The sequence below is a fragment of the Mchenga conophoros genome, linkage group LG20 (genome assembly GCF_057382185.1).
Source record: "Mchenga conophoros isolate Kocher_MC1m ecotype Shallow Benthic linkage group LG20, M_conophoros_male_GT1.1, whole genome shotgun sequence".
NCBI lineage: Eukaryota > Metazoa > Chordata > Actinopteri > Cichliformes > Cichlidae > Mchenga > Mchenga conophoros.
In genome coordinates, this window is record NC_140545.1 from 10,116,242 (window position 1) to 10,144,126 (window position 27,885).

General features: G+C 42.9%; 1 protein-coding gene and 1 pseudogene across 6 annotated transcripts in view; one reads left to right on the forward strand and one right to left on the reverse strand.

Annotated features, from left to right (window-relative positions):
* The window catches only part of cfap74 (cilia and flagella associated protein 74), a 57,911-nt gene that overhangs the window by 27,604 nt on the left and 2,422 nt on the right, over positions 1–27,885 (forward strand). For 5 of the 6 annotated variants that reach the window (XM_085260383.1, XM_085260380.1, XM_085260382.1 and 2 more), the window contains exons 22-36: positions 2,241–2,369; positions 12,993–13,077; positions 16,343–16,516; positions 17,017–17,150; positions 17,350–17,617; positions 18,579–18,713; positions 18,912–19,045; positions 21,293–21,427; positions 22,666–22,775; positions 22,880–22,935; positions 25,585–25,704; positions 25,851–26,006; positions 26,595–26,733; positions 27,132–27,286; positions 27,522–27,654. In XM_085260383.1, the coding sequence (XP_085116509.1) occupies positions 2,241–2,369; positions 12,993–13,077; positions 16,343–16,516; positions 17,017–17,150; positions 17,350–17,617; positions 18,579–18,713; positions 18,912–19,045; positions 21,293–21,427; positions 22,666–22,775; positions 22,880–22,935; positions 25,585–25,704; positions 25,851–26,006; positions 26,595–26,733; positions 27,132–27,286; positions 27,522–27,654 (2,063 nt within the window). Of the gene's footprint in view, positions 1–2,240; positions 2,370–12,992; positions 13,078–13,528; positions 13,640–16,342; positions 16,517–17,016; positions 17,151–17,349; positions 17,618–18,578; positions 18,714–18,911; positions 19,046–21,292; positions 21,428–22,665; positions 22,776–22,879; positions 22,936–25,584; positions 25,705–25,850; positions 26,007–26,594; positions 26,734–27,131; positions 27,287–27,521; positions 27,655–27,885 lie in introns of all 6 variants that reach the window. The other variant, XM_085260385.1, reaches the window with a different exon arrangement.
* LOC146550381 (uncharacterized) lies at positions 3,446–6,042 on the reverse strand (annotated as a pseudogene).

Here is a 27,885-nt window from a genome sequence, read left to right on the forward strand (position 1 = left end):
TCTCTGCAACATGACCTGATATCATTCCCACTAAACCTTGATGATTGTAATGAGTAGCATTATTATGTGGCTCTAATAAAAGAAAGTTTAACTTTTACGGACTATTTTTACGGAGCCCCCAAAGGGTCACAGTGGGAGTTTTTTACAGACGTTTCATAGCCTGCTGGAGCTTCTGTGAATCACTAAGGCAGTAAAAGGTTGTGTTTTTATGTTGCCTCTCTTTGCTGCATTATTCTTGATAAGAGACATGAGCTCTTTTGTCCATTCGCCTAACCTAGCATTTGCTTAAAGTTTTTGGCACTGAAGAGTAGAAACTGATGTTAAATATAGTGAAAGAACGTGAAAAAAGTTACTAGCTAGATTAATTTATATAGTAACTGCCTAAAACTAGCCCAGGCAGGCATCCAACTGCAAGTAGTTCCAGTGATTTTTATTTAACTTGTTATAAAGAATGCATTATTGTTAAACCCACAGCACATGCATGAGACCACCTGCATAAACTAAACCAAACCCAGAGGAAATATCATATCTATAGTCATATATTCAACACTATTTTCACTTTGTCTTCACTCTGTTGTTTGATGTTGTTTGATAGTGTGGAGGTTAGGTCTGTGCGTCAAGTTCTTTCACGCAAAATGGGAATGCCGTTTTGTTATGGACCTTCCTTCACTTCTTCAAACTGTTGTACATATTTAAAATTGATCATGTGCATCTTAAAGTTGCTGTTATGCAATAACATGCAAACCTTTACTTCTTTTTTGCCTAAAATATCACTGCATTACACAGTATTAATACTTCTGTGGATTTCCACTAAGCATTGCTTCAAAAATAAACTGGTCACTGCCTGCCAGTAAAATCAAGACAGGTTGAGTTAAATGCCCATGTTAATTAAAATCCCTAATTACCCTAAATTGTTATGTAGCCATGATTATGCCTCTGCCAGCAATTTGAAGGCTGTCATTTAGCTGGCATAAAGATAGCAACTTAATATCCCCCAAGTGTCCCTGTGAGTCCTTGCCTCGGGGAAACAACCATCTGGCTGACCTCCCTGTTCAAAGTGGGCCAGTTCTTTTGAGAGGAGAATCAAATAATGACGGGTCCCTCAGTCTATTTGGCCACAGCTCGCTAAAGGCTCACCTTTGTGTCTTTTGAAGATGAAAGCAAGCACAACAAAATATTATGTATACACGTGTCACCTCCAGCAAACTGTGTTTTCAGCTTGTCTGTACTGTCATTGTTTTTTGAAGGTGTGGGCTGTATTGGATGTGTTGGAGAAATTCCCAAGGTGACGAGCCATTTATATCACAAGCCTCAGCTATAACTGAGGCTTGCAGCCACGGGCACAACCATCTGTTGAAGCTTGTGGAAATTAGGTCACTTAAATTATACTGATTTGGGGTAGATTTCTCCATAAAAGACATTTTCTGTGGGTGTCACTGAGACCAAATTCTTTCAGTACCTGCTGAGTCCTCGAAGGATAGCAGGTTTAAACAGGGTTTCATCATACTTTTGGTTATTACACTTGAAAGAGCTAAAAAAAGGGACTCATTCGGAGGCATGTTTGTCTGAGGAATCCAAAAACTAGAAGTTATAAAATTACCTGACAAACTTTACATTAACAGACTATACAATACAATCTGGATTCCTTACTATGATCAGCCCAGCCTAGTCTTTAACTTCAGTTTTAGTTCATCTGACACCAAATCATACAGGATATCTCAGTGCAATTCACTCCATTTTTTAGAGAGAAACCCAACAATTCCCCTTTGAGCAACCACTTGGTGACAGTGTGAAAACAAAAAGAATCTAGCTTTTAACTAAAAACTCAATTAACCTCAAACAGAAGAAGTTTTAGGGCGAAATGTAAAATATATGTACATTTCTTTGCCATACAATAAGTAAGCTACCCTTCATTTAACAATTAACTTGAGAAAGTTAATGAGAAACAGGGAGTGTTGGGGAGGACTGAACCAATAAGCTCAACTCACTTCTGCTCATTATTAATTTTACCTCATTATAAGCTTTTTAATGTGGTCCTCCACAACAGCCCCTGCTTCTTATGTGGATGCTCAAACAGTTAATTGTCCATTCTGAGTATTTAACATCTGAGATCCGCTTCAGATAATGTGGAACTGCCATCTTTACCTTTATGTCAGTAAAATAAAGTATTCTTGTATATTGTTGCCTGTGTTTTATATATCATGGATTATGTATTTATATGTATATTTTTTGCATGGCAGAGCCAGCACAGCTTTGAAACTGACCTTTGAGGTATGTAAGGACATGAGGAAGCACATGGAGATCCTACCAAAGACCGGCTTCATCCAGGCTCAATCAAGCTTTAGTGCCCAACTGAAGTTCATCCCGAGGTAAGGAAGGACACACAGAGGATGCAATGATAATGGAACCACTGGAGCAGTGATAATCTTATTTTAGAATAACCTTGTTAAGATTCTCTCAGTGTCACGGTGCGGCATGGCACACCGTGGAAGGTGTGGGGAAAGGAGGACCCAGGCGCGGTGCTCTATGTATAAACAGTGTGTTTATTTACAGAGTGGAACAAAAACAACAATAAATCCCCGTGTTCTCCCAGACTCCCGTGTCGTGTCTCTGCGTGAATAGTTCGTGTCTCTGTGCTCTCCGCTCCCGTGTCAGCACCCCCCGGTGCTCGCTGCTCTTCGTGCCTTCCACGCTCCTCCTGCGGGAAACAATAGACGCAGCCGTCAGGACACAAATAACCGCGGGCATACACTTACACACATTAACTCAATTCAATGGGACGACTAACGTGGAGTCTCAAGGAAATGATCCCACGTCGGTGGGAGCTCCAACTCTCTCCTAAGTAGCTCCCCCGACGAGTCCTGATCAGCAGCAGGTGTGTGACTTCGGGTGTGGCCAGTCCTTCCGCAGGGCCACACCCCTCAGGCCTGCAGGTGGCTGAGCTCCATCCTCCAAGCATACCCGCAGACACACACACACACACACACACACACACACTCACATCTACAAGCATGGAGAAGAGCAGCAGCAACACCAAAATACATATAATAATAATCATATAATTCATAACTGCTCAGGGATCCTGGGTTGCTCAGACCCAGGACCCTGACAGTACCCCCCCTCTAAGGGTCGGCTCCCGACGACCCCAAAACCAAAACAAAAAACAGCACAACCAACCCAGGGCGGGCGGCTGGGGGAACCAGGATGGAGGGCCAGAACCAAAACAAGCAAAAACAACAAAACAACAAACCGACCCAGTCCACAGTCTCAGAGTCAGACCGCGCATCCCGCAGCGGTGCAAAAAGAAAACGAAAAGACGCCACAAACAGTCACAGGCGGCCCATCAACACAACAAGAGAGTTCAGGGGGCCTACCTCGAGCCCAACGGCGGCGACGTAGCAGCTCCGGCGGATGGCCCCGGGTCCGGCGGCAGCAGCAAAACAGTTCAGGGGGCCTGCCACGGGTCCGGTGGCGGCGGCGCTGCTCCTCCGGCGGCCAGCCACGGGTCCGGTGGCGGCAGAACGGTTCTGGTGGCCTGCCACGGGTCCGGTGGCGGCAGAACGGTTCTGGTGGCCTGCCACGGGTCCGGTGGCGGCGGCGCTGCTCCTCCGGCGGCCTGCCACGGGTCCGGTGGCGGCGGCGCTGCTCCTCCGGCGGCCTGCCACGGGTCCGATGGCAACGTCGCTGCTCCGGTGAGCAACAGCGAGGCGTGGCAACAGGTCCATGACGCGCCGATCGCTGACGTGGACGCACCGGACGTGGACGGCGAGGAGGCCGCGCTAGACGTGGAGGTCCCTCCGGTCCGCTGACCTCCTCGGCCGGCAGCGAGAGCTCCTCCTCGGCCGGCAGCGAGAGCTCCTCCTCCGGCTCGCTGAGCTCCTCGGCTGGCAGAGCGGGCTCCTCCGGCTCGCCGAGCTCCTGCTCGGGCATGCTGAGCTCCACAGCTGGCGGTGCGGGCTCCTCCGGCTCGCTGAGCTCCTGCTCGGGCATGCTGAGCTCCACAGCTGGCGATGCGGGCTCCTCCGACTCACTGAGCTCCTGCTCGGGCATGCCGAGCTCCTCCGGCTCGCTGAGCTCCTCAGCTGGCGGTGCGGGCTCCTCCGGCTCGCTGAGCTCCTGCTCGGGCATGCTGAGCTCCACAGCTGGCGATGCGGGCTCCTCCGGCTCACTGAGCTCCTGCTCGGGCATGCCGAGCTCCTCCGGCTCGCTGAGCTCCTCAGCTGGCGGTGCGGGCTCCTCCGGCTCGCTGAGCTCCTGCTCGGGCATGCTGAGCTCCACAGCTGGCGATGCGGGCTCCTCCGGCTCACTGAGCTCCTGCTTGGGCATGCCGAGCTCCTCCGGCTCGCTGAGCTCCTCAGCTGGCGGTGCGGGCTCCTCCGGCTCGCTGAGCTCCTGCTCGGGCATGCTGAGCTCCTCCGGCTCGCTGAGCTCCTCAGCTGGCGGTGCGGGCTCCTCCGGCTCACTGAGCTCCTGCTCGGGCATGCGGAGCTCCTCCGGCTCGCTGAGCTCCTCAGCTGGCGGTGCGGGCTCCTCCGGCTCGCTGAGCTCCTGCTTGGGCATGCTGAGCTCCTGCTGCAGCTGGACGAAGTCTGAGGTTTCCCGAGCTTGCACTACCCCCCGGGCTTTACGCAGGGTGCAAAGGCAGGCGGAAACTCCCTTGAGCTGGCCGAGGTAGGGGTCTCCCTCCAGGATTGCCTCGATGGCGTTTAACCCCACCACTCTTGCCCTTGTGTTGGTGGTGTGAGTTACCCAGTCCATCAGGCATTGGACGCGGGTGAGGTCGCTCTCTCCGGACAAGGCCGCTGGAGTGGGCAGTGGAATGGAGGCTGCTGCTGGTGGAGAAGATGGCTGAGGGATGACCGCATGCGGATGAGATGACGACAGCGCCACAACCGCAGATGGTGAAGCAGCGAGTGGTGTGAAGACCTCTGACCGAGGTGATGTTACCTGCGCTGTCAGCTCGTCCACTGCAGACACAAACACAGATGGTGAGGGAAATGGAAAATTGTCCGTACTACTCACCACAGCCGGCTCTTGAGATGACCGTGGATGTGGCTGCGGTGAGGAACGCTGGCGGCGCGAACGTCGTTTCCGTGTAGACGTCGGGGCCGGCGTCTCAGGCTGTGAATCCACCAGCTGTCCGGGCCGGTGAGCAGCCTGAGGAGGAGAGTGGAGGTGGAGGGTGGAAAGTAAGAAGTCCAAGACGACAGGATTAAGGTCGTCAACCAGCCAGGGAAATCTAAGAAGCGTCTCCTGCAGCCGCCTCTCCACGGCGTGACGCAAACCTTCCGCAGGCTTCTCCCACCATAATTCACACATGCGGTACACTTTGTCCATAATTTCCCTCCTGAGCCTCTCCTCGGAGACCACTGGGTCCATAAGTGGCGGGATCATTCTGTCACGGTGCGGCATGGCACACCGTGGGGATGTGGGGAAAGGAGGACCCAGGCGCGGTGCTCTATGTATAAACAGTGTGTTTATTTACAGAGTGGAACAAAAACAACAATAAATCCCCGTGTTCTCCCAGACTCCCGTGTCGTGTCTCTGCGTGAATAGTTCGTGTCTCTGTGCTCTCCGCTCCCGTGTCAGCACCCCCCGGTGCTCGCTGCTCTTCGTGCCTTCCACGCTCCTCCTGCGTGGAAACAATAGACGCTCCTCCTGCGTGGAAACAATAGACGCAGCCGTCAGGACACAAATAACCGCGGGCATACACTTACACACATTAACTCAATTCAATGGGACGACTAACGTGGAGTCTCAAGGAAATGATCCCGCGTCGGTGGGAGCTCCAACTCTCTCCTAAGTAGCTCCCCCGACGAGGCCTGATCAGCAGCAGGTGTGTGACTTCGGGTGTGGCCAGTCCTTCCGCAGGGCCACACCCCTCAGGCCTGCAGGTGGCTGAGCTCCATCCTCCAAGCATACCCGCAGACACACACACACACACACACACACTCACATCTACAAGCATGGAGAAGAGCAGCAGCAACACCAAAATACATATAATAATAATCATATAATTCATAACTGCTCAGGGATCCTGGGTTGCTCAGACCCAGGACCCTGACACTCAGCCTTCTATGAAAGTGCAAACTGTTTCACCCCAAAGAGAAGTTGTAATATATTTTGATCCTGGCTTACAGTTTTGTGTAATCTGCTTCTTAAAAAGGGTAAACAGTTTTTCTGTGGAAAAGCTGCTGTAGATTATGTACGCTGCACACTTAATGTTTTAAAAAAGCAGGTGATTATAGTAAAGAAGAAATCGATACACTGTTATGACGGGACAGTTCATGTTCATTTTAAAAGCTTCTAAGAACAAAAACTACAACTGTTAACTTAGCTAACTTATCATATTAGCCTACTGTTGGTGTTAGCCATTTTGCACATACGAAAACAGTTCAACAAAAGTCAACATGCATATCAATTTCTGTGAACCAGATAAATCTTATTACTTAATACTGCTTTACCTGTTTAGCTGATATCCTTCCACTTATGCCCACTGACTAGGGATTATAGAAAGCTAGATCACAGGTTGTTGAAGTGAACAATGTTAACAGTGCTCTCTTGCTCTCCAGGCTGCAAAGTGGGAAATAAACTACCGGTTTTCTCTCACTCTGTTTTATCAACTACTATCCATGTACCCTGGGCAACTTAGCTTCCATCTGTGCCTCACAGTCAGTGCTATAGTGGATTAATGTGCACTACAATTATTAAGTATAACACAGCCCACCATCTCAACCCTCATTTGCCAGTTTAAGCCGCCTGGTTTAATAGCTTTTGTGGCGGAAAACAATGAGCAAAATAGTTAAATGAGCACTCACTGCGTCGATTTTACACAACAATTTATGCTAGCTTACTTTTTGTCTATAAATCATGTTTCCCTGTGTTGTGGCTGGCTACAGAAATCTGTTGTGATATTGTTACTAGTTTACTACAACGCTTTTTTGACACAATTCCCTTTTCCAAAGCAAGTAAACGGAGGAGTCTTACAGAGTTACAAAAGGCAACAATCTGAAGCCTGTCAGCAGCCAGCAGGTATAAAAGAGTTTGTACAACACACCTGCCCTCTAATCGCAGGGGCATGAAGGCTTGTGATAATGGTTTCTAATGACTTTGAAGGATGTGGTAATTCTTTCAAGAACAATACAGGCTCTAAATTTAGATGGAGAGCCAGGAGCTGAACTGTGGTTTGAATGCCAGGAGAGCGGACAAGGGGACCCCCAGGGCAAATATGAGAGGCGTGCGGTAAAAACTCTGTGTGGGTGTCAGTATTCTTCTGCCCACACTCCTTTTTTTTCTCGTTTCACAGTTCAACAGCCTTGCGTATTGATAACTGAAAAGACATTTGTGTATGCATAAATAAATAAATAAATAACAGGAGGTCATTTTCGTTGCAAATGACAAAAGTTAAGGGCATGCAGTGGTCATCGTACAGTAGGGTGGCAGTAGAGGAAAGTGGGAAAATGTCAGTAATCTGGCTTAGCGAATCAGCAAAGGTTTTTAATGCGAGGATTAGAGTCCAGCTTTACTTGTGCTGCTGCTGAGATGGTGCATCCTTCATGAGCACTAACACAACTACAGCTTCACCCCCTCCCTACTCGCTCTGTATCACACTTCATCACTCCATCTCTCTCTCTGTCTCTCTCTCCTGCTTCTGTGGCGTCTTCTCCCACTCGCTCACACATACTTCTCTTTTTCCTGGCCTATCACCTCTGTGCTTAATTATACTTCTTTCTCTTTGGGTTTTTCTCTCTCTCTGCAGTCCTCTGTGTTTCTGTGCTCTTTCACTTCTCCAGCTCTAACTCTGCATTTATTCTGCCTCTTTTTGTTAGTATCAAGCTCCTCTCATCCCTCAATGCATTCACGATTCACCACTGCTTATATGATGGTCCTGAATCTGCTTATATAACCTAAGACACCAGACATAGATCCGTGTGCTCTGAGTGGCCAACACTGTTTTCACTGTTCTCATAGTGGTAAATCTTGTTTATTTGTAGATTGTACATCCAATATTAGAACATTAAGCTCAGCACGGTAAATTCTGAGAACAGAATATCACTAAGTGTAAGTCTGGCATTAAATTGTTTTGCTGTGTTGCTTCATTTTTCAGTCTAACATCCTGTGTTTATTATCCTTATTTTCTCTCAGGTAATTATGTCACAGTCTGATACACAGACTGTATATTAACAAGATAATATCCTGTTTAGAATCAGTTCTAAATGTGTTTATTTATTATTTTTGTCAAGGAAAAAGGTATATGATCACAGATCAAGACAAAATGAATACACCTTTTACTGAATGTACACTTGTATTATGTCATTGATAGGTAGCAGATGGTATGTGCATTTTTTAAGATTTTGCTGCATAGCCAAAACCTGACTGCCAGCTGTATACAAGGCATGTTGTATTGTTTTTTGTAGCAAGAGTGTGGTGCAATTGGAAGCGGCAGTTTCAACCAAGTGGCCTCAATTAGTTGTTTTTTTACAGATCTAACAAGGACATGTTTGGTATAATGTGCAAGTAGATTGCAAGTTGAGTGAAGTACAAAAACAATTTGTGGCTCTAACCCTAAGTGTCACGGTCTGGCTGGCAGATTATACTTCTTTCTCTTTGGGTTTTTCTCTCTCTCTGCAGTCCTCTGTGTTTCTGTGCTCTTTCACTTCTCCAGCTCTAACTCTGCATTTATTCTGCCTCTTTTTGTTAGTATCAAGCTCCTCTCATCCCTCAATGCATTCACGATTCACCACTGCTTATATGATGGTCCTGAATCTGCTTATATAACCTAAGACATTAAATCCCAGTTGCTCCCTTGACTCCCGTCTGTGCTCGTGCTCCCTGCTGTTGTGTTCTCGCACACCCCGTGCGTGCCGCCGTTCTGATCCACTCTTCCACCTGCGGAAAAACCACAGAAACAGCCATTAACACCAACCCTGGCAGGCATACACGAACTGCACCGTCATACACTGACACACACACACACACACACACACACACACACACACACACACACACACACACACACACACACACACACACACACACACACACACACACACACACACACACACACACACAAACTTGAGAAGACAACCCCACACCAGTGGGAGCTCCAACACTCTCCTAAGTAGCTCCCCCCTGACGAGCCCTGATCAACAACAGGTGTGTGGCAGGAACTTCAGGTGTGGCCAGTCCTCCTGCAGGGCCACACCCATCAGGCCTGCATGTGGCCACACCCCCAGTAATACATGTACACACCCACACCCTGCCTATACATATAATGAGTGGAACACAGAATAACACAGCATAGTGCAGAAAAACACACATCCCCAAATAATAATAATAATAACAACAAACTGCTCACGGACCCCCGAGTCCTCCAGAGCCGGGTCCGTGACAGTAAGTTTCATTCGAAGTGGCAAAAAAAGTGCCTTAAAAAGTCTTAAATCTAATATGTAGGAACCCTACTTATGATCAGATCAATCAAAAAACTTAATGAGGTGTTGTGAGACATATTTGGACACATCTCTTTTTGTAGTGTGAACTGTACTGTGCTATGATGTGTTGCCAACAAGGACATATCAGGAAAATATCTTGTTTTTTTGTTTTGGTATGTGTCACAAAAAGTCCTGACAATCTCAGCAGTTGGAATATATGTTTATTAGTGCTTAGCCCTTACTAAACAAATCTGGAGCTTGACCAGTGACAGATGGACAAAGGGCTGTGCGTGGAGGCCCTTTCACTGGAAGTGACGTAGACAGACTGAACACGAGTAGTCAGTTGGACACCTTGGACACACGTGATAGACACAGGTGGAAACAGAGATATGTCTCACTTCCACTTGTGAGCTAAATGCATGAAATACAATTTTAAACTGAGTGTTTAAGGGTTTTGTATGTATCTTCAAAACACCAGTGAGTTTTATTAAACGATGATCTGGGTTTTTAAAAGATTATCAGGGGTTTATGTCTCTCAAAGACATAAACCCGTTCTGTAGGTAAGTATGGTCTCAAAAGGTGGCTAAAGCTTTACAAAATAAGATTTTAATTCTCCTTTAAGATACCCCAAGGACCCAAACAGTGTCCTTCATCCACAGCAGAAACTCACATGATTCTCACTGGGATTGGAAAACAAGTATGTTTCCAGCATGTCATCAAGCTGTGTCCCTGTATGTGTCATCTCTGTCATGGTTGGATCTCGCCTCCCAATCTGTTGATTTTTGGTAGGTTTGCTTTTGTGTTATGCAGTGGCGGTGTGTCATTTAAGATGGCATTGCCAATTCCTTCAGCCAGGGATTATCATTGGATTTCCAAATCCTCATTAGAAGCACTGCTTTCACTCACTGTCTAATCCGCGCACACACTCACACACTGTTAAATCTGGATTCACAAATGACTCATAGCTTTCATTCTTTATACAGGTGTTTCCTTCTTGCCTCCCCTCCTCAGGCTTTTGGGAGAGGGTGAGCACATTCTTGCTTCCTGCTCCGAGGGATTGTGCTTAGCCTGCCCACATCATTCAGCATCTCTTCTTGCTTCAGCCCTCGCTGCCTGTCTTCCTCCACCTTTATTTGTCACATCTAGCCCACTCACTCTTTTGCCTCACATTCTTCCATGTGCAGCATAATCCCCTCTGTACTGTACTAAATCTAATGGTTCACATGTTTGTGATCCCGCTCGATGAAGAGGAATGCTGCTCGTTTGAATTCAGATGGACGCTGACGGAATCAGAGTGATTGCCATTTTGTTTCGTGACATTTGTGCCGCCCGATATTCGGTTCGTGTTAGCTCATTTCTGTTCGGCGGAGGGTTGTTTAGTCTTTTTACTTTGTCATTTACTGCCAGCACAAAAGCTACAATCAAAATTGCTTTGAATTTGAGAGTTTCCCTTTCTTTTACATATTGTACTTTATTGTAACATACTAAATATGTCTTGAAACGTTACACGCCGCACCGTTATAGATGCATTACCATGCCATGTGAGCTGGCTCTTTTGGTCCTAAATTTTGGCTTCTTCTAAAATCTGTCCCACAGAAAAGGAAAGCACATTCTTAGGTTGTGCCTGTGGAGAATTTCAATCTAACTCATGGAAATTTGTTTCCCTGTTTTTGCTGATGACAGGATCATTTGAACAGGACTACTCGAATTAGTGGTTTTAGGTGTAATCTCTGAAAAGCAGGCAATGTCTCCAACCCTGGCAGTTCCAGCTGATAAAAGGGAGATTACAAGGATAGATTACTGCAGATTAGACTGAATGGTTCTGCCAGCACTTTAACTGCTAACGCACGACTCTCATCAGAAACGTTCACACTGCAGTGGGTTTCAAGATAACAAGCAAACATAATAACTTCCGTAACTTATTTCTTTCCCATCATTATGTTTTTTTACTTAATGGTCATTTACTGTAATTCTCGTCCGCCCGTTTTTGCACAGTGAAAAATCCTTAAGCCTCTTAATCTGTAATCCCTTTCATAATCACTTTTTTTAATGGTGAAGAGAAGTCTAAATACGAGTGCAGACTGAAGAGGAATGTATATATTTTCTATCTTACTCAAGCGAAAGGAAGCGCTGTGTTGTAAGCTCATAAAGTCCCCTGAAAAACAGGCTTCCTTCTGGTTTTTTCCTCCTCACTGTTATAGATTAAAGCTGGTCATTAGAAAAACCACCTGCTGGATTGAACAGGTTATATCAGTAGTTTCACTTGAAATACTCTGGTTATTTGCATTGCGGCTCGGAAGTTAGAACAACCATTTGAGTTTTACTGCATCTACTAATCTCTGAAGTACCATAAAGGCTATAGAGGAGAATTGCTTTTGGACTGTGGATAATCTGGCTGCAGAGAGGAAGAGCACACAAGCAAATCTGTTTAGGACACTGACAAATCTGAAAGCCTATCCATCGACAAAATTCTCCCGAGCATATGGGCCTGGCGACGCCCCACCAGGCTTTTCCACTCTGCCCTGCCAAGCTAATTCAAGAGTGACTCTCCAGCAGCGATTCTATTAGCAGGCAGAACAAGAGTGCTTCCTTAAATACTCCCTCTGCACTCATTGGTCAACCTATACAGGGGGAAAAAAAGGACTTTGTAATTGCAGAGATTTAATTTTGATGGGTGAGGAGGTGACCTTTGTGGGTTTTGAGTCATGAATGGGGTTGTCGTAGAGCAGTTTCTGGGACGTACGAAATACAAACCTTTCCTCGAACTTGAAGCTGACAGATTTGCTGAAGGCGAGGGTGGTTGTAGCGCTTTGAAAAGACACACTAGCATCTGGGGAGCCTTAAAACCAATGACATTTACAGCATTAGCTCTCAAGCCTTCAACCGGCATTAAGAGTGTAAAGAGGAAAAGACAGAGGGAGGCAGTTGAAAGGAGAGAAAGCGAGGGAAAGCGAGGAATAGCAGAGAAGAAAATTGAAGGATGTTAGGAGAAGGAGAGAGGAGGTGGTGGGTGGATCTAAGACACAAACAGCATTTGACATTTGACCACTTTTCTTTTTTTTACATGCTAATGAATTCTGCATACGTGCATATATGCAGTTTTTTACTGGTGCTAGCACGAGAGCAGCTCTTGACACTGAGGGATATTGAGGGACTGGAGTTTTACATAAGCCTGTGCATGACTACTGGTCCTCTTTGAATCATACTTACGTCTCCCATCACCATGGCTACAACCTACAGTAGTGTGGAGGCGCGCTCTGCATCTCTCTCCTGCTTTCCCCGGCGTGCCGATCCTACAGTCGTGGGTTAAAGTAAAGTAATGGGTCTTCAGGGTCTGAATCTTTCTCTTTCTTTCTTCACTGGCTTGTGGCTTTTGACAGATGGCATTTTTTGTATTTTAACAAAACAAATAAAAACGCATCAAAATCACTGTTGCGATTACGTGTTTGTTTTCAGCCTCTACTTGATGTCTTTGCTCTTTTCTGCTTGTGAACATGAAGATAAAGCTGTTTTTATGACAAATGGCGACTTCCTCACGCCTTCCTTTTTGCTTTCTCACAGACGCTCCCTGTCCAAAGATGCAAAGTTTTTTGACAGTGACACAGGAGTCCTGGAGGTTCCAATGACAGTGCAAGTAGCAGGCCAGGTTTGTGTCATGTTACGTACTATACACGTATACTGCAGATAAGAGCAATGTGATCCTGAAAGCAGTGGGCTTGAACGTGTAGTGCAGTGCTAGTGTCCTACTTTGTCCTAAACAGAAGCGCAGCTAGCGAAGGTTGTAACCTATTTTGCTTGTAACAAGCTAAAATTATCTCCCACCCCCAAGGCCCAGTTATTCCATGGACACTAATAAGCCAAGCATAAAGGTTATCCCATATAGTTTTGCTGAAACTGTCTGCAGTAGCACAAAAATGGTAAAGTAGGTTTCAGATGTATTTGTTATCCCCTTCTTTTATTATGGAGTACCTGTTGTGCGCAAAATTTGACTACCTTAAAACCTCTTGCCCAGCAGCCAAGGCAGTTGTCATCTTTCTTGATTTCATCACATACATATAGAGCAGTACACATGTTGATGTAGTACTCTGATGCTTTAGGTCAGGGGTGTCAAACATAAGGCCCGGCAGCTAGAACTGGCCCAGCAAAGAATCCAATCCAGCCCATTGCAGTGCTTTGGGAAATGTGAAGGAGGGGAGACCTCCCATATGGTAATTGATACAAAAACATTGTAATTAAGTAAAAGCAAATAAGCAAATGACAGAAAACTTTTTCATTATCTAAAAGAGAAATTTCTGTATATATTTACAGTGATTTCAGAGTAAATTAAAAAGAAAGCTTTTTGTTAATTAACTTAGGCAAAAACATGCCAGTGCTTTTTCTGTCATTTTAAACATTTATTTCTTGCAGTTTAAGTCATGCTGACAGATTTCTTTTACTGACTACATCATCTACAAAAACTAAGACATACCATTGAAATTACACTTCTTTTTCTTATATTAAATATCTCACCGATTAAACACGTAGTTAAACATCTTTCAACTTACAGAAAAAAAGTTGGTCCAACCCACTTAAGACCAAAGCAAGCTGTATGTGGCCCTCAGTGTAAAATGAGTTTAACATTTCTGCTTCAGGTTCTGCTCTGGCAGCGTGTTTGAATAAATGAATGTTGTTTGCTGGGAAATATAGTTGGTTTAGTAAATGATTCTACATACTAAGACGGGGATCTCAAACTTAAATGAGCTGTGGGCCACTGCTGGCCCTGTCATCTCACTGAAGGGCCACTTTAGTGTCCAAGTAGTACAAAACAAACAAGAAAATACCCACAAATATTTCCGAACATATAGTGTTTTGTTTGTTTTTTCATTTCAAATATTGTATAATAAGACAAAACTGCAAATGTGAACACATTTTTTTTCTCACTCTTAATCAACTGAAGCCTTTCATTGAACTACCAAATAAACACATTGGTACTCTCTTTCTGGCCAGACACGTGGCAGCACTTCTGCTATAACTTTGTTCGTATTTAACAAAATAAAAACGCTAACACAGCCAATCCCTCAACATGTTTGTACTCTCTGCTCATATTTCCTTCATGTTAAATAAGTTTTTGCTTTTTAAAGAACTTATTTGTAAGAACTTCAACAACAAACAAATCCACCCTAAAAAAAAAAAGTAACTTCATGGGCCAAATTGAATTCGATTTTTTTACATCAATATATGGGCCGCAAGTAGGGGTGACGTACTAAGATATTCATGAGCCTCAGTGATGCTCGCTACAGACAAGATGCCAGCATCTTATCTATTGCTTGTTTTTTGTAACTTAGTGTGATGCATAAATGAGACTCAGGTGTCTGTGATTTTGATTTTAAAATCACTTATCTGGCAGTATTTGACTGGATCTCTTGGCCTGTTTTGTCACTCTTTTGGGGGATTGTACTAAGACATTAGTTCATAAATGTATCATTATATATTCACATTAATGCAGCTACTGTTTACAAGGATATAAGTGGAAATTCTGGACCATTCCTCTCAAGAGGAAATGAAACTGCAGCTGAATTCCTTCATATCATCAGACAGTGTTTATTAAAAACACAGAGCAGCTGCTTAGACATTCGTGCTGTGCTTTTGCCAGCTTTTTTTCAGTAAATCTAAATCTGGACAGTCTACTTGCCAAATTGTCACCTTCCTCTACCTCCCCAGCCAGCGACTATTCACTGACTTTACTGGGACGTGGAGAGGAGAGGGCTGGGGCATGGAAGGGGTGTAGCTCTGACGAGAAGCCAAAGAGCGGGCCAGGATGTTCCTGTGATGCACCAAAGCTGTTGCCCCCAGCCCCTAGTCATGAGCTCCTGGCATTACACCATGAAAACACACACACATTCATACATACACCAACTGGTCACCAGACATCACAGCAGCCTGGAAATCAATGGTGCAGTAAACAAGCTCATCTGCTTTATACTGCTGGGGGGAAAAATTCACAAAACCTGACAAAATTTAACAAAATTGCCTCTTGTCTAGTACAATTCACATGAATTAAATGCTGTCAGAGAATAAGGCTAACGAGGCTAATGAGCTCCAAAACTTAGTTTTCTGCATCGAGGAGCTCCAAATTCATACACATTGATTTGTTCACAAAAACGTGACACCAAATTTTATTTTGAGTGGATCTCAAACACATCACCCTGCCTCCATGAATACTCATTGGAGCATGAAATGTGTATTAATCCACTGCTTAAAATAGTCTCGAACAAATGTTCTGTTTTACTCCTGCCTGAGAAACATTTCCTGTAAAAGCTAGAGAGCTCAGCTGTTCATGAAAGAGAAATAAAGACATGACCAGACCTCAAAAATTATAGACTAGGACTAACTAATTGTAAAAAATGTACTTAGGTCGGTGCTTTGTAAAGCCGACTCTGAGCCACAGCCCTGTTTTGGCTTGCACACACACACACGCGCGCACACACACAAACATAGACGCATTTCTATCAGTGCAGGGTAATGAAAAATGACCGAATGCACAAAAATTGCTCGATTTTAGCCATGACTGATGTTAAACATCAATTTGATTCTTTCGATAATTCAACTGCATCTGTCTGTTAATTCACAGACTTGAGAAGTCTCTGTAAATTAAAGCAACATCAGTCTGTAATATGCCCATGTTTTTGACTCAGAATATGATAATGTATAATTAAGATTTAAAAAGTGATACCAGAACAGTTTTCAGGACAGCCCGTGGAGTTGTATTATATAAGCCAAACTTTTTCTGGGGCAGGTTAGCAATATTATGATAAAGTGAAATTAAAAGAAATTCCATGTTGTACTTAAAAAAGACAGACAGATTTACCTTCACTGATATAAAGATGTTTGTCTGGAGAACAAAGATGTAAAGATGCTTCATGTTTGTGCAGGTGCAGCCTGCCCATTTCACCGTCCACGCCATTGTGACCTCCTCAGACCTGCAGTTTGACCACAGCGAGGTGGACTTTGGCTACTGTTCCATTTACCAGTCAGTCAAGAGCAGCATTCGCCTCACCAATCTGTCCCTCCTACCCCAAGACTTTGGCTTCTTGGGTGTGCCTGAGGTACTGCATGAATGATGTGAAAACCTTTTCTTCTATTAAGTGTTAATGTGTTAGTGAGGTAGAGTTGCGTGGATCCAGATACAAGCATTGCTATCTTTGCAGATAATGTTATGTTTATGGAAGAATCATATTTAGTCCACATCCCACTTTCACTGTTTGTTCCATTCCACAGGGTTCCTCCTATTATTAAAATTTGTTAGGTTTGCATAAACAGTAACTTTATATAGCTCTTATAGTGTAAAGAGAGTGAACAGTAAACAGAGAGGCTGTTATCCTACATTGTTTCCTCGTAATCCCCCGTGCTTAAGAAGACAATGTGCATCCTGTGTTTGGATTGGCAGATTCTGCTGCCACCAATAAAAGCAACAACAGACGGAGGGATAATTACTTAATGTAAATGCTTTAAATGGCTACAGCAACCAGCATCAGAGTCTAAGTTAGATTTCATGAAAACATCCTGAGTTATAACTTTAAAGCTTTTGTTTTTTCTCTAAATCAAGTTTATTGAGGTTCAGCCCAATGATGGATTTGGTACTCTGCTCCCACAAGAAACCCTGGAGGTTGATCTGATTTTTAGTGCCCAAACTGCCAAAGAGTACGTCTTTCAGCTCAGCTGCAAGTCTGGAATTAACAGGTTAGTTTTAAATCCTACACTGTGTGTAAATGAAGGACATTTACTCTTTATGGCATCATTGTGTCTGCTTAAACATTCAGTCTTTTGTACTTATCTGTTGATAGGACAATCACTGCCTTTACTGAATGTTGTGATCCCGTTTATTCAATTAAATCCAATACCTACTGATCCATAGCAAAAACATTCATTTTGTCATCAGAGATTTTCTGCTGTCTTGCCGAGCAGTGGGTGTCCACCCACCACTGGAGCTCTCCCATTTTCTGGTTCAGTTTGGAGCCACAGCAGTAGGTGACCAGTCCACTGCCATGCTGTTCCTGAGCAACCGTCAAACGGGCCGTGACCAAAATAGACAACCAGTCTCTCCAGGGGTCAAGGCGCCTGTAATGCCCCGTTTGTTCTCCTTCGCCCTGCCAGAGGACTCAGACATCGACATCAGTCCGTCTGCAGGACGCCTTCTTCCTGGAGAGGTGCGGTATAACACGTCTTATTAAGCTTACACTTATGTTAAAGGAACACACCACCGGTTTTATACATAGAAGGTTGCTAGTGTGAAGAAGACTTCAGATTTATAACAGTTAGACAGTCTATTTAAATCTACTTAGTAGCTTATTCTAGAGTTAGCTGAAAGTAATTATTAACTGAATAATTTCATGTTATAATATCTGTAAAATAATACAATGTGGGCCATCTGTTTTTTTTGTCCTTACCACTTAAGAGTACACATCATCCAGCTCCATCCATCCAAAATCTCACATCAGCCCCAAAAACAGATTAATCTCCTTCTGAATGCATTTATAAACCTGAATGGACAAGATAGTGTGACCTTTTGTTTCTATAAAGAAATTAAACATTAGAGAAAGCGGTTAGTTTTTATTTACTACATCTTGGTTAAAAATGATCTTAATAAGCACAGAGCTAAGGAACCAAACCATCTGTGCTCAGAGGGAATTATAAGTGTAATGATGCTCTCTGCTGGACACCTGATGGAAGTGAACAAGCACTATTTATAGATATAAATGGGGGAAAAAAGCTCAATGAAAATCACTTCTATTGGTTCTGACAGTCTAATTTTAAGTCTTATTTTCCAGATGACCACTTACCTCCAGACTCCAGTATTTTTTTTATTTAAACTTTATTTTCCAAGCAAGATATTAAGAATAATATATTTACAGTGACAACTTCACAAGTGCTAGAAGGCACAGAGATCCAGGGTAATATATCAGTCCGCTTGAATTGTTACAAACCAGTAACCCCAAAACAGGACACTGCTGAAAGCTAATTTCAACCTTAATATGAAGCAGAGGTTTGAAGTTACAAAGTGATATGGTGTAGGAACACTGTAGCGTGAAAGAAACACACAGAAATATCCCGTGTTATCCTCTAAATCTGAGCAATTTGAGACATATTACCGTCTCTCCTCTACCCCAGAGATGTCTTGTCCAGGTAACGTTCAAACCCAGACTGTTGGACCAGGAGATCAAAGAAGAGGCGCTCCGTCGTCTTCATCGAGCCAAGTTGCTCTATGAGAGTGAGCTCGAGGGAAACAGACTCGCTGAACAGGAGGTACAGCTTCACACCCACCTTCCCACTCCAGCCACTGTCCGCTTGTGCCAGGGTTTTTAAATGTGAACACATCTTAAGTGACTAAATGTTTTTTTTTTTACTTTCATAATCACACAGAACATTTTTTTTGCAAGATGTAGTCCCTTCAGTCATCTACCTTAGTATGAACCCATCACTCATGTTCATGTGCATTGTAAGGCAAAACTGGAGATCCCACTGGAACCTAGTAAGGGGAAAAAGGCGTCAGTGAATCCAAAAAACAGCAAGGTGTCCAATGAAGCAGAGAAAGGAAAGCAAAGTGAATCACCAGATCCTGGCAACATAGTACCAGGGTAGGTTTCTACAGATTATTTACTCAATCTAATCAAACAGATCCAGTTTGCTGGACTGCAAATAAAAAATGTTTCTCTAATTGCACTTCCTTTCAAAAGGCTAAATCTAATTAATACCTTCTGAGACCCAACAACACTAGAATATCAACTACTAACAAAGCTTTTCTTTTTCTTTTTCTTTTTGTTGTTGTTGGTTTTTTCTTCTTATTCCAGTGACTAATTGATTTCAGCAGCATTCCCATTTCTTTTCATTCACGGTGATCACAAAATATATTCATTTACAAAATTCATGAACCACCCATCATTTCCTTACAAGGAGTCAGAATTTCTTGTAATTTTTTAAAGTGGACTTGAGCAGTAGTTCTCCAGGCTTTATGAAGGTCTTTCAAAGGTTGTCTACAGACTTTGGTTGGTTATTCACTCATTTTCTGTCCAGTCCAAAGGAATGCACTTGTGTTTGTTAAGCCACTTAACACTGACTTATGAATCATTCAAGGATAAAAAAGCCACTGAACCATTGTTGTGTCTACACAAAGGATTAGTTTTAAATTCTATCTTTAGGCACTTTGAGAGATGCATCTGGCCCTTCAGCTGATTCATCTATTGTTCACCCAAACCTCATCAAAAATGGTCTCAGTGGAAGGTCCGCTGTCAAGATGTCATTCTTAAGGGAGGGAAACAGGGGGAATAGGTTGCACAAGAACTGCACTGAGAATCAGGGGCAACAGATCATATGGAGTGATAAATCCAAATTTTAAATTTTTAGTCCAAATATTCATCAGTATATATGAAGGACAACAGGAGAGCAGTACAACAGTAAGTGTCTACAGCCATCTGTAAAACATGGTGGAGGCTCCGTCATGGTTTGGGGCTGCATTTTAGTCTGTGATGTTTGAGCTCTTGTCAAAAACACGCTGCCAATGGAGTAAAAGGATACACAGATAGAAAAACACACAATATAACATTATCAGTCATGGATTGGTCTCCCCAGAGCCCAGACCTCAAGCAGTGTGAAATGATCTTGACAGAGAACAGAACAAAAAGCAGCCAACATCCAAAGAAGAGCTTTGAATAATAATAATAATAATAATAATAATAATAATAATAATAATAATAATGCAATTTATTTGAGGGCACCTTTCAGAGGGGTTGAGGAGCTGTGGATAGATGGAAGGTGGTCATGGACGGCAGATGAAAAAACAGCTGGGTTGATATTACTAATTTTCCTAAAAGTGATATTACGAGAGATACAGGTTTTGGAAGCGGTTATGTTTGCATCAAAAGAAATAAACATATGATCAGACTGGGGAAACAATGTGGCTTTACAATGGGTGGGGGTAATGCCAGAACAACAGACCAAATCCAGGATATGACCTTTAGAATGGGTAGGAAATTCTATGTACTGTAGAAGCCCAAAACTTTCCAGGCAGGAGGTAAAATCTCTGAAAAGAGGGATTTTATCATTGTCCACATGAATATTGAAGTCACCAGCAATGATCAGATTTGGAGAAAGTACAGAGAAATGAGTGAGAAGAGCAGAAAATTCATTTAAAAACTCCTTATTTGGCTTAGGTGGCCGATAAACAGTACATATGATGGTGGGGGTAGATCCAGGGAGCTGTAGTGCAATGTATTCAAATGAATGGGAGGGAGGGGCAGAGACAGGGAGTAATTCCCAGTGCTTCCGGTGAATTATCGCGAGACCTCCGCCCCTCCCCGAGATGCGAGGTTGACAGGTGTAAACAAACTCAGACGGAGTGGAGTCATTGAGAGAAACAAAGTCATTGGGCTGTTGCCATGTTTCAGTCAAGCAAAGAAAGTCCAACTTACGATCACAGAGGAGATCATGGACCAGATGTCCCTTACCAGGGAGAGAGCGGATGTTTAATAGACCAAACTTGATGCTGGAGTTACCATGCCTGACAGTAGGCTTAGTTGATCTAGCCAGGTGGGCCAGCACACTGTGGTCAACAGCCCGGTCAGTCTTGCAGGGAGGACGACGAGTTTTTGACCAGATGGAAAATATTGAGTTAGTGTCACTGATGTTGAATCTCCTTCAAGCCTGGAGAACTATTCCTGAAGATACTTAAATAAACTACAAGGTTTTCTAAGAGAGTTCAGGCTGTGTTCAAGAATAAACGAGGGCATACCAACTATTGACTTTAAGGTTTGTTGGAATTGTACAAAAAAAGTGCTCGCAACAAGGAGTCTTTTTATATGTTTAATTGTTACTCTTTTCCTTTTAAGGTCAAGTTGGTACGAGGAGGCCAAGGCCTCTCTACTATACTCCTTCAGGAAACGTTATAGAGAGTACACCATTCCCTGCTTTGTGTCAGATGGAGACCCTCCAGAGGACGACAAACTAGTCCAGCCAGCATGGAGGTCAATAATCAGCTTCCATATACACGTGTACAGCACACTGTAGGCCCCGTCATGTTAGGTTTTTGTCATGTAGAGGTGGGCAGATCCATCCAAATATAGATATCAGATTAATACTAGTGCAATAGGATCGATTCTTTGTTTTTATCCTGTAAGTTCAGTATGTAGCCCACTGAAATGTCTTATGTGTTGTTTTTTTCTAATTAAATGACATACCACCTCTTCAAAAACTTAGTTTCAAAATGCATGAAAATGTTTAAAGTTGTGTTTATTTGTATTAACCATTTATTGTGGAAAGAAAAAATTATTTAGTGGTCATTAAAAAATTTGCAGATTGATGATGATTGGTCTCATACATCATCACACACTGGTCTCCACTATATAATTTGCCTTTATAGGTTAAAAGTATCAGTATCTGTGTTGGTATCAGCAATCCTGACCCCGGTATTTTACTTGGTATTAGATTCATACCTTATTTTGTATTATCAACAAACCTTCTATATACAACTGGCTATTGCATATAAGGAACACTTTTTAAGCTACCCACAATATTAAACGTCAACACCAGCCCTCGTTTCGTAGTGTCTCTGATTTAATATTTGTCAAGTTTGTTGTCACTTATTTTTTGTGTTGTGAGGGGTTTGATTCTGCTCCCCCCACCTGACTGCTTAAAATGACAACCATAACAACAGTTAGGCTCCCAGTTTACCTCTGTTTCTTCCTATTTCTGTGACGGTGACATTACCTTGAGATAACTGTGTTTCCATGTGGAGTTTTTGATAAGTTGAATAACCAAAATTATTTGACATCTGACTTCAAGCACAAGACCTGACAAAATGTGGTTGTTGACCTGTGGAGCATTTACCACTTTTCTTTTTATACAAATAAGTGTGCGTAACTAAATGCCTCTAGAGTTTTAATAGTCTATTAAGGGAGCATGTATGTCCAAGAAATAGAAGATTTCTTTAGCTGGTATAAATCTCAGAAATAGTTCAAAAAAGGTGCATTTCAAAAAAGTTAATACTCCACTAAAAAAAAGTTTGTTAATGGCCCCATCTCAGTTTTCTAGGTTGGTTTTGTGCTAGAATAATTATATTACAAGAAGGTATTCAGCTTCTATGGTGAAGATCATATTACACTTCTACATCTCTTATGTCATTTAAGCTTCATTTTAATAAAAAAAAAAAAAAAACAACAACATATATGGATCTGCATTCATCAGATGTCCTTTACCTCCTCAGTCCCTTCAATACGCTCTACTTGAAGCTTCAGTGTCCTGCTGTACAACCCCCTCTAGTGGTGATATCCAACAATGGCTGCAATATCATAAACTTCCATCAGGTGACAGTGGGTGAGTCGTTTATAAAAAAAATGTATAGTTACATTAAAAACGCTTAAATAATGCTGGATTTTTATTCTTATCTACCTTGTTGTATTTGTGTCTTCCATTTGTAGGAGAAAGAGTGATTAAAAGGTTTACAGTTCAGAACATTTCACAGGAATCTTTGGATGTATCCTTTCTTTTTCTTTTTGTTTTTTACAAAACTATTAATTACCTTGCTGACAGCTTTAAACATTTGTGATACTCATGATATTCATAATACATATGTATGTGGTTTTTTTCCCTTTTCTGAATTTATCTGTGTGAAGGATTTTTCAGTAATGTGTATTATGTGCACACTGTGTTGCTTTATACACAGCAGAATTCAGATATTTGGTGTTAAAGTTCCATTTTGACTTTCAGAACTAAATAATTGTGCATGAAAGAGTCAGGTCACCCAAATTAGACAAATAAAGCACATTTTCTTTGTTATCTCCAGAAGAATTTATCATCACAGACAGGTGGTGATTTGAGGATATCAAAATCTGGAGAAAGGTGCATTTCATGGCCCATCTCTCAAACTCTCAGACACCATGGTATCGCACTGATTACAAGGTTTATAGACTGTGGTTTGGAGAAAACTATTTATAGTGCGCACTGTGACATTTGCCAGCAGCATCATAAATGAAATTCTGTTCACCATCATTGCATTAGGATGGAAGCAGGCTGTTGGTGTGTCTCTGGGGTTGAAGATGCTAACTATTAATCTCAACATCCACATTTCTAGTCTGGCTTTGGGGCTTTTGTTTCACTTCATTTCCTGTCTTAGTTTCACCATAATTTCTGTTTGTCTCTACTTTCTGCCAGAGACAAACAGATCTTATTTAGCTCATGCTAAATAAAAAAGAAATTGCAAAAATCTGGAAAAGTCCTATCAGGGATGACATGTGAACAACAACAAGTTGAAGAAAAAGATGTTATGTGTTCAAATGGATCACCACCGATAGCACAGATTACAGTGGGGCAAAAAAGTATTTAGTCAGCCACCGATTGTGCAAGTTCCCCCACTTAAAATGATGACAGAGGTCAGTAATTTGCACCAGAGGTACACTTCAACTGTGAGAGACAGAATGTGAAAAAAAAATCCATGAATTCACATGGTAGGATTTGTAAAGAATTTATTCGTAAATCAGGGTGGAAAATGAGTATTTGGTCACCTCAAACAAGGAAAATCTCTGGCTCTCACAGACCTGTAACGTCTTCTGTAAGAAGCTTTTCTGTCCCCCACTCGTTACCTGTATGAATGGCACCTGTTTGAACTCATCATCTGTATAAAAGACACCTGTCCACAGCCTCAAACAGTCAGACTCCAAACGCCGCCATGGCCAAGACCAAAGAGCTTTTGAAGGACACCAGGAAAAGTATTGTAGACCTGCACCAGACTGGGAAGAGTGAATCTACAATAGGCAAGCAGCTTGGTGTGAAAAAATCAACTGTGGGAGCAATCATCAGAAAATGGAAGACATACAAGACCACTGATAATCTCCCTCAATCTGGGGCTCCACGCAAGATCTCATCCCGTGGGGTCAAAATGATCATGAGAACGGTGAGCAAAGATCCCAGAACCACACGGGGGGACCTGGTGAATGACCTGCAGAGAGCTGGGACCAAAGTAACAAAGGTCACCATCAGTAACACACTACAACGGCAGGGAATCAAATCCCGAAGTGCCAGACGTGTTCCGCTGCTGAAGCCAGTGCATGTCCAGGCCCGTCTGAAGTTTGCCAGAGAGCACATGGATGATACAGCAGAGGATTGGGAGAATGTCATGTGGTCAGATGAAACCAAAGTAGAACTTTTTGGTATAAACTCAACTCGTCGTGTTTGGAGGAAGAAGAATACTGAGTTGCATCCCAAGAACACCATACCTACTGTGAAGCATGGGGGTGGAAACATCATGCTATGGGGCTGTTTTTCTGCCAAGGGGACAGGACGACTGATCCGTGTTAAGGACAGAATGAATGGGGCCATGTATCGTGAGATTTTGAGCCAAAACCTCCTTCCATCAGTGAGAACTTTGAAGATGAAACGAGGCTGGGTCTTCCAACATGACAATGATCCAAAACACACCGCCCGGGCAACAAAGGAGTGGCTCCGTAAGAAGCATTTGAAAGTCCTGGAGTGGCCTAGCCAGTCTCCAGACCTCAACCCCATAGAAAATCTGTGGCGGGAGTTGAAAGTCCGTGTTGCTCGGCGACAGCCCCAAAACATCACTGCTCTCGAGAAGATCTGCATGGAGGAATGGGCCAAAATACCAGCTACTGTGTGTGCAAACCTGGTAAAGACCTATAGTAAACGTTTGACCTCTGTTATTGCCAACAAAGGTTATGTTACAAAGTATTGAGTTGTATTTTTGTTATTGACCAAATACTTATTTTCCACCCTGATTTACGAATAAATTCTTTACAAATCCTACCATGTGGATTCATGGATTTTTTTTTTTCACATTCTGTCTCTCACAGTTGAAGTGTACCTCTGGTGCAAATTACTGACCTCTGTCATCATTTTAGGTGGGGGAACTTGCACAATCGGTGGCTGACTAAATACTTTTTTGCCCCACTGTATGTAAATACTTCACCACCAACACTCTACAGTGAAACCTGAGATTATTCCATCATTTCAGATGTACCTGGACATTTAATCCACTTCACCTTATGAATGGCAGCTCTTTACATGTTTTACTTTCATGTCCACAAATCAAAGATTACAAAAAACAAAATCAATGCACTGCTTCTACTACTATAATATTCACCGTAGCTTTTCTTTAACCCTTTATAAGCTGAGCTCGTCGGTGTTGGACATGTACAGTCCCTTTTCCCTGCTCAATGCTCTTAGATCCATAAGACCTGGAGAAAAACACACTCTGATTCTCGCCTTCAGTCCAACTTTGGAAAAAAAGGTGGGTTAACTATGTAAATATTATAATTTAGCTTTGAGTGACAAGCCGACCATCTGTGTTAATACACTGAGTCTTCTTTGTACCTGTTTATGTAAAATTAATCAAGTATAATGATGAACACACTCATCTAACCTGTACTGTTCCAGTGCTGTGACATGCTGGAGGTGCGGTGCCAGAAAATGACCCTGGAAATGACTCTTCTCGGGGAGGGAATAGTCCCTGCTGTCACCTCCTCCCACAATGGAGATGTTCTTGACTTTGGCTATGTGCTGGAGAAGGAGACTGCCTCACAAGTCGTGAAGGTGTGTGAAAGTTAATACGAACAAAAAAAAAACAAAAAAACTGTCGCTAGTTACTTTTGAAAACTAATTTCTTAGTGGACTGAAAAAAACTCACTTGGTTAACTTTGATGTAATTTTATTTAAGTACATTAACTTAAACATATTTTATGATTCATGTAAACACTAAGTGGAACGAGTAAAAATGGTAAAAGGGGCCATTTTCATGTGTTAATCATAGTGAGGAGACTCACAGGTTTTATGGTTATAGTCATGGATGCGTTAGTATAACTCTGAGCCATATGAAAACACTCACAGCTAAAGCTGATGCTAAAAACGTGTTGGGTGTTTTCTATTTCTCTTTCAAATGGGTCGTTCCATATAGATCTCTCCTTAACCCTCCTCTACCTCCTTTTTCTCCTGGTCTCCCATCCCTTCTTTGCACTTCACTTCCTCTCAGATTGTTCCCGTATTTGTTGGACTATTTCATTTTCATCATCACGTCACCATTAAGAAAAACAAAGGCAGCACCATGCAAGATATTTTTAGACTACAGAGTAATGAGGGAAAAACAGCCTCGGTCACTGGCATTAAATCTCGTTCTCCCTGCAGTTGCAGAACAGCTCAGCGGTGGCAGTGAGCTTCAGGGTGATGCTTGCTAGTCTCTCTCCCTTCAGACCTCAGGGTGGAGCTGACCGGGTGGCCTTTCTGCTAGAAGAATATGCAAACTCCCATGTCCACCCTGCTGTGGGTAAGATTTGTTTGGAGCTCCAGAAGGGAAAACAGATTGCAGCTTGTATTTTTAACACTTTGTCCGTATTTCACTGCTCATGTAGACGTTTTTGTAGTATTTGACTACACATACTACTAAACTTGACCTTAACTTGACTTTAATACAGTATTACCTACTAGAAATATTGTATAAGAGAGCACAAATGTGCACCAAATAGCCCAATAGTTTAAATTTCCACAGTTTCATAAATTAAAACTAGCAGTTTTTGCATAATCCCACTGACAGACAAACACATCTGAAACTGTAATAATGCTGTAAATGTCAGAATATTTGCTTAAAAAAAACAGGAGGGTAATGTGCTCCAACAGTTCAATTCTTTCATACTGACCTAGCAACGTGTTTTCTGGCTTGTGCAGGGACTCAGAACTACAGTGGGTTGAGTGTGTTCAGTGTGGTGCCAGTAGAGGGCAGCATTCCTCCAGGGCAGAGCCAAGAATTCACGGTCACCTTTCAGCCTGACCACCCGTCTGTCAACTACTCTGACAAACTCACCATAGAGCTCATGAATAAGGTCAGAGGGGCGCACACGTGTACAGATTTACACGCTCTTTCAGCTGTGAATGCATGCGTGCTCTCACCCTGTCCTTGTCCTCAATCACTGCTTATAAAAACTGATCGCATGGCCAAGGTTAAAACACTGTTCCTAATGCATTCATGTTATTTAGATGTCCTTACTGCAGCCTGGACGTCCTCTCTGGTCTTGATGATATAACAACCTTAACCCTGTGCCATTTTCTGTCTCTCAGAGTAAAGTGTGTGTGATGGAGCTGAAGGGTGCAGCCTCTTCACATAGCATGTATCTGTGTGGCGGAGATCCGCTGACAGTGCCTGTTGAATCCCTGCTCCCTCCAGTCATAACCAGTGAACCTCAGCTCACAGGTGGCATGATTCAATTTCACTGTTTTCTCTCCAATATGCTCTTAAATACTGGGAAAATCTTACACTGACACTGTAAAGATGACTAATATCTTGCATACACTTTTTATGATTTACGCGAGCAAGGCCAGCGTATGTGATGAAGTAATTTATGCTAATCATAGCTTGCTGACAGCCCGTGCGCTTGTCACCAGCAGTCAGATCATATTTTACCACCGAATCCACGTGTGAAAT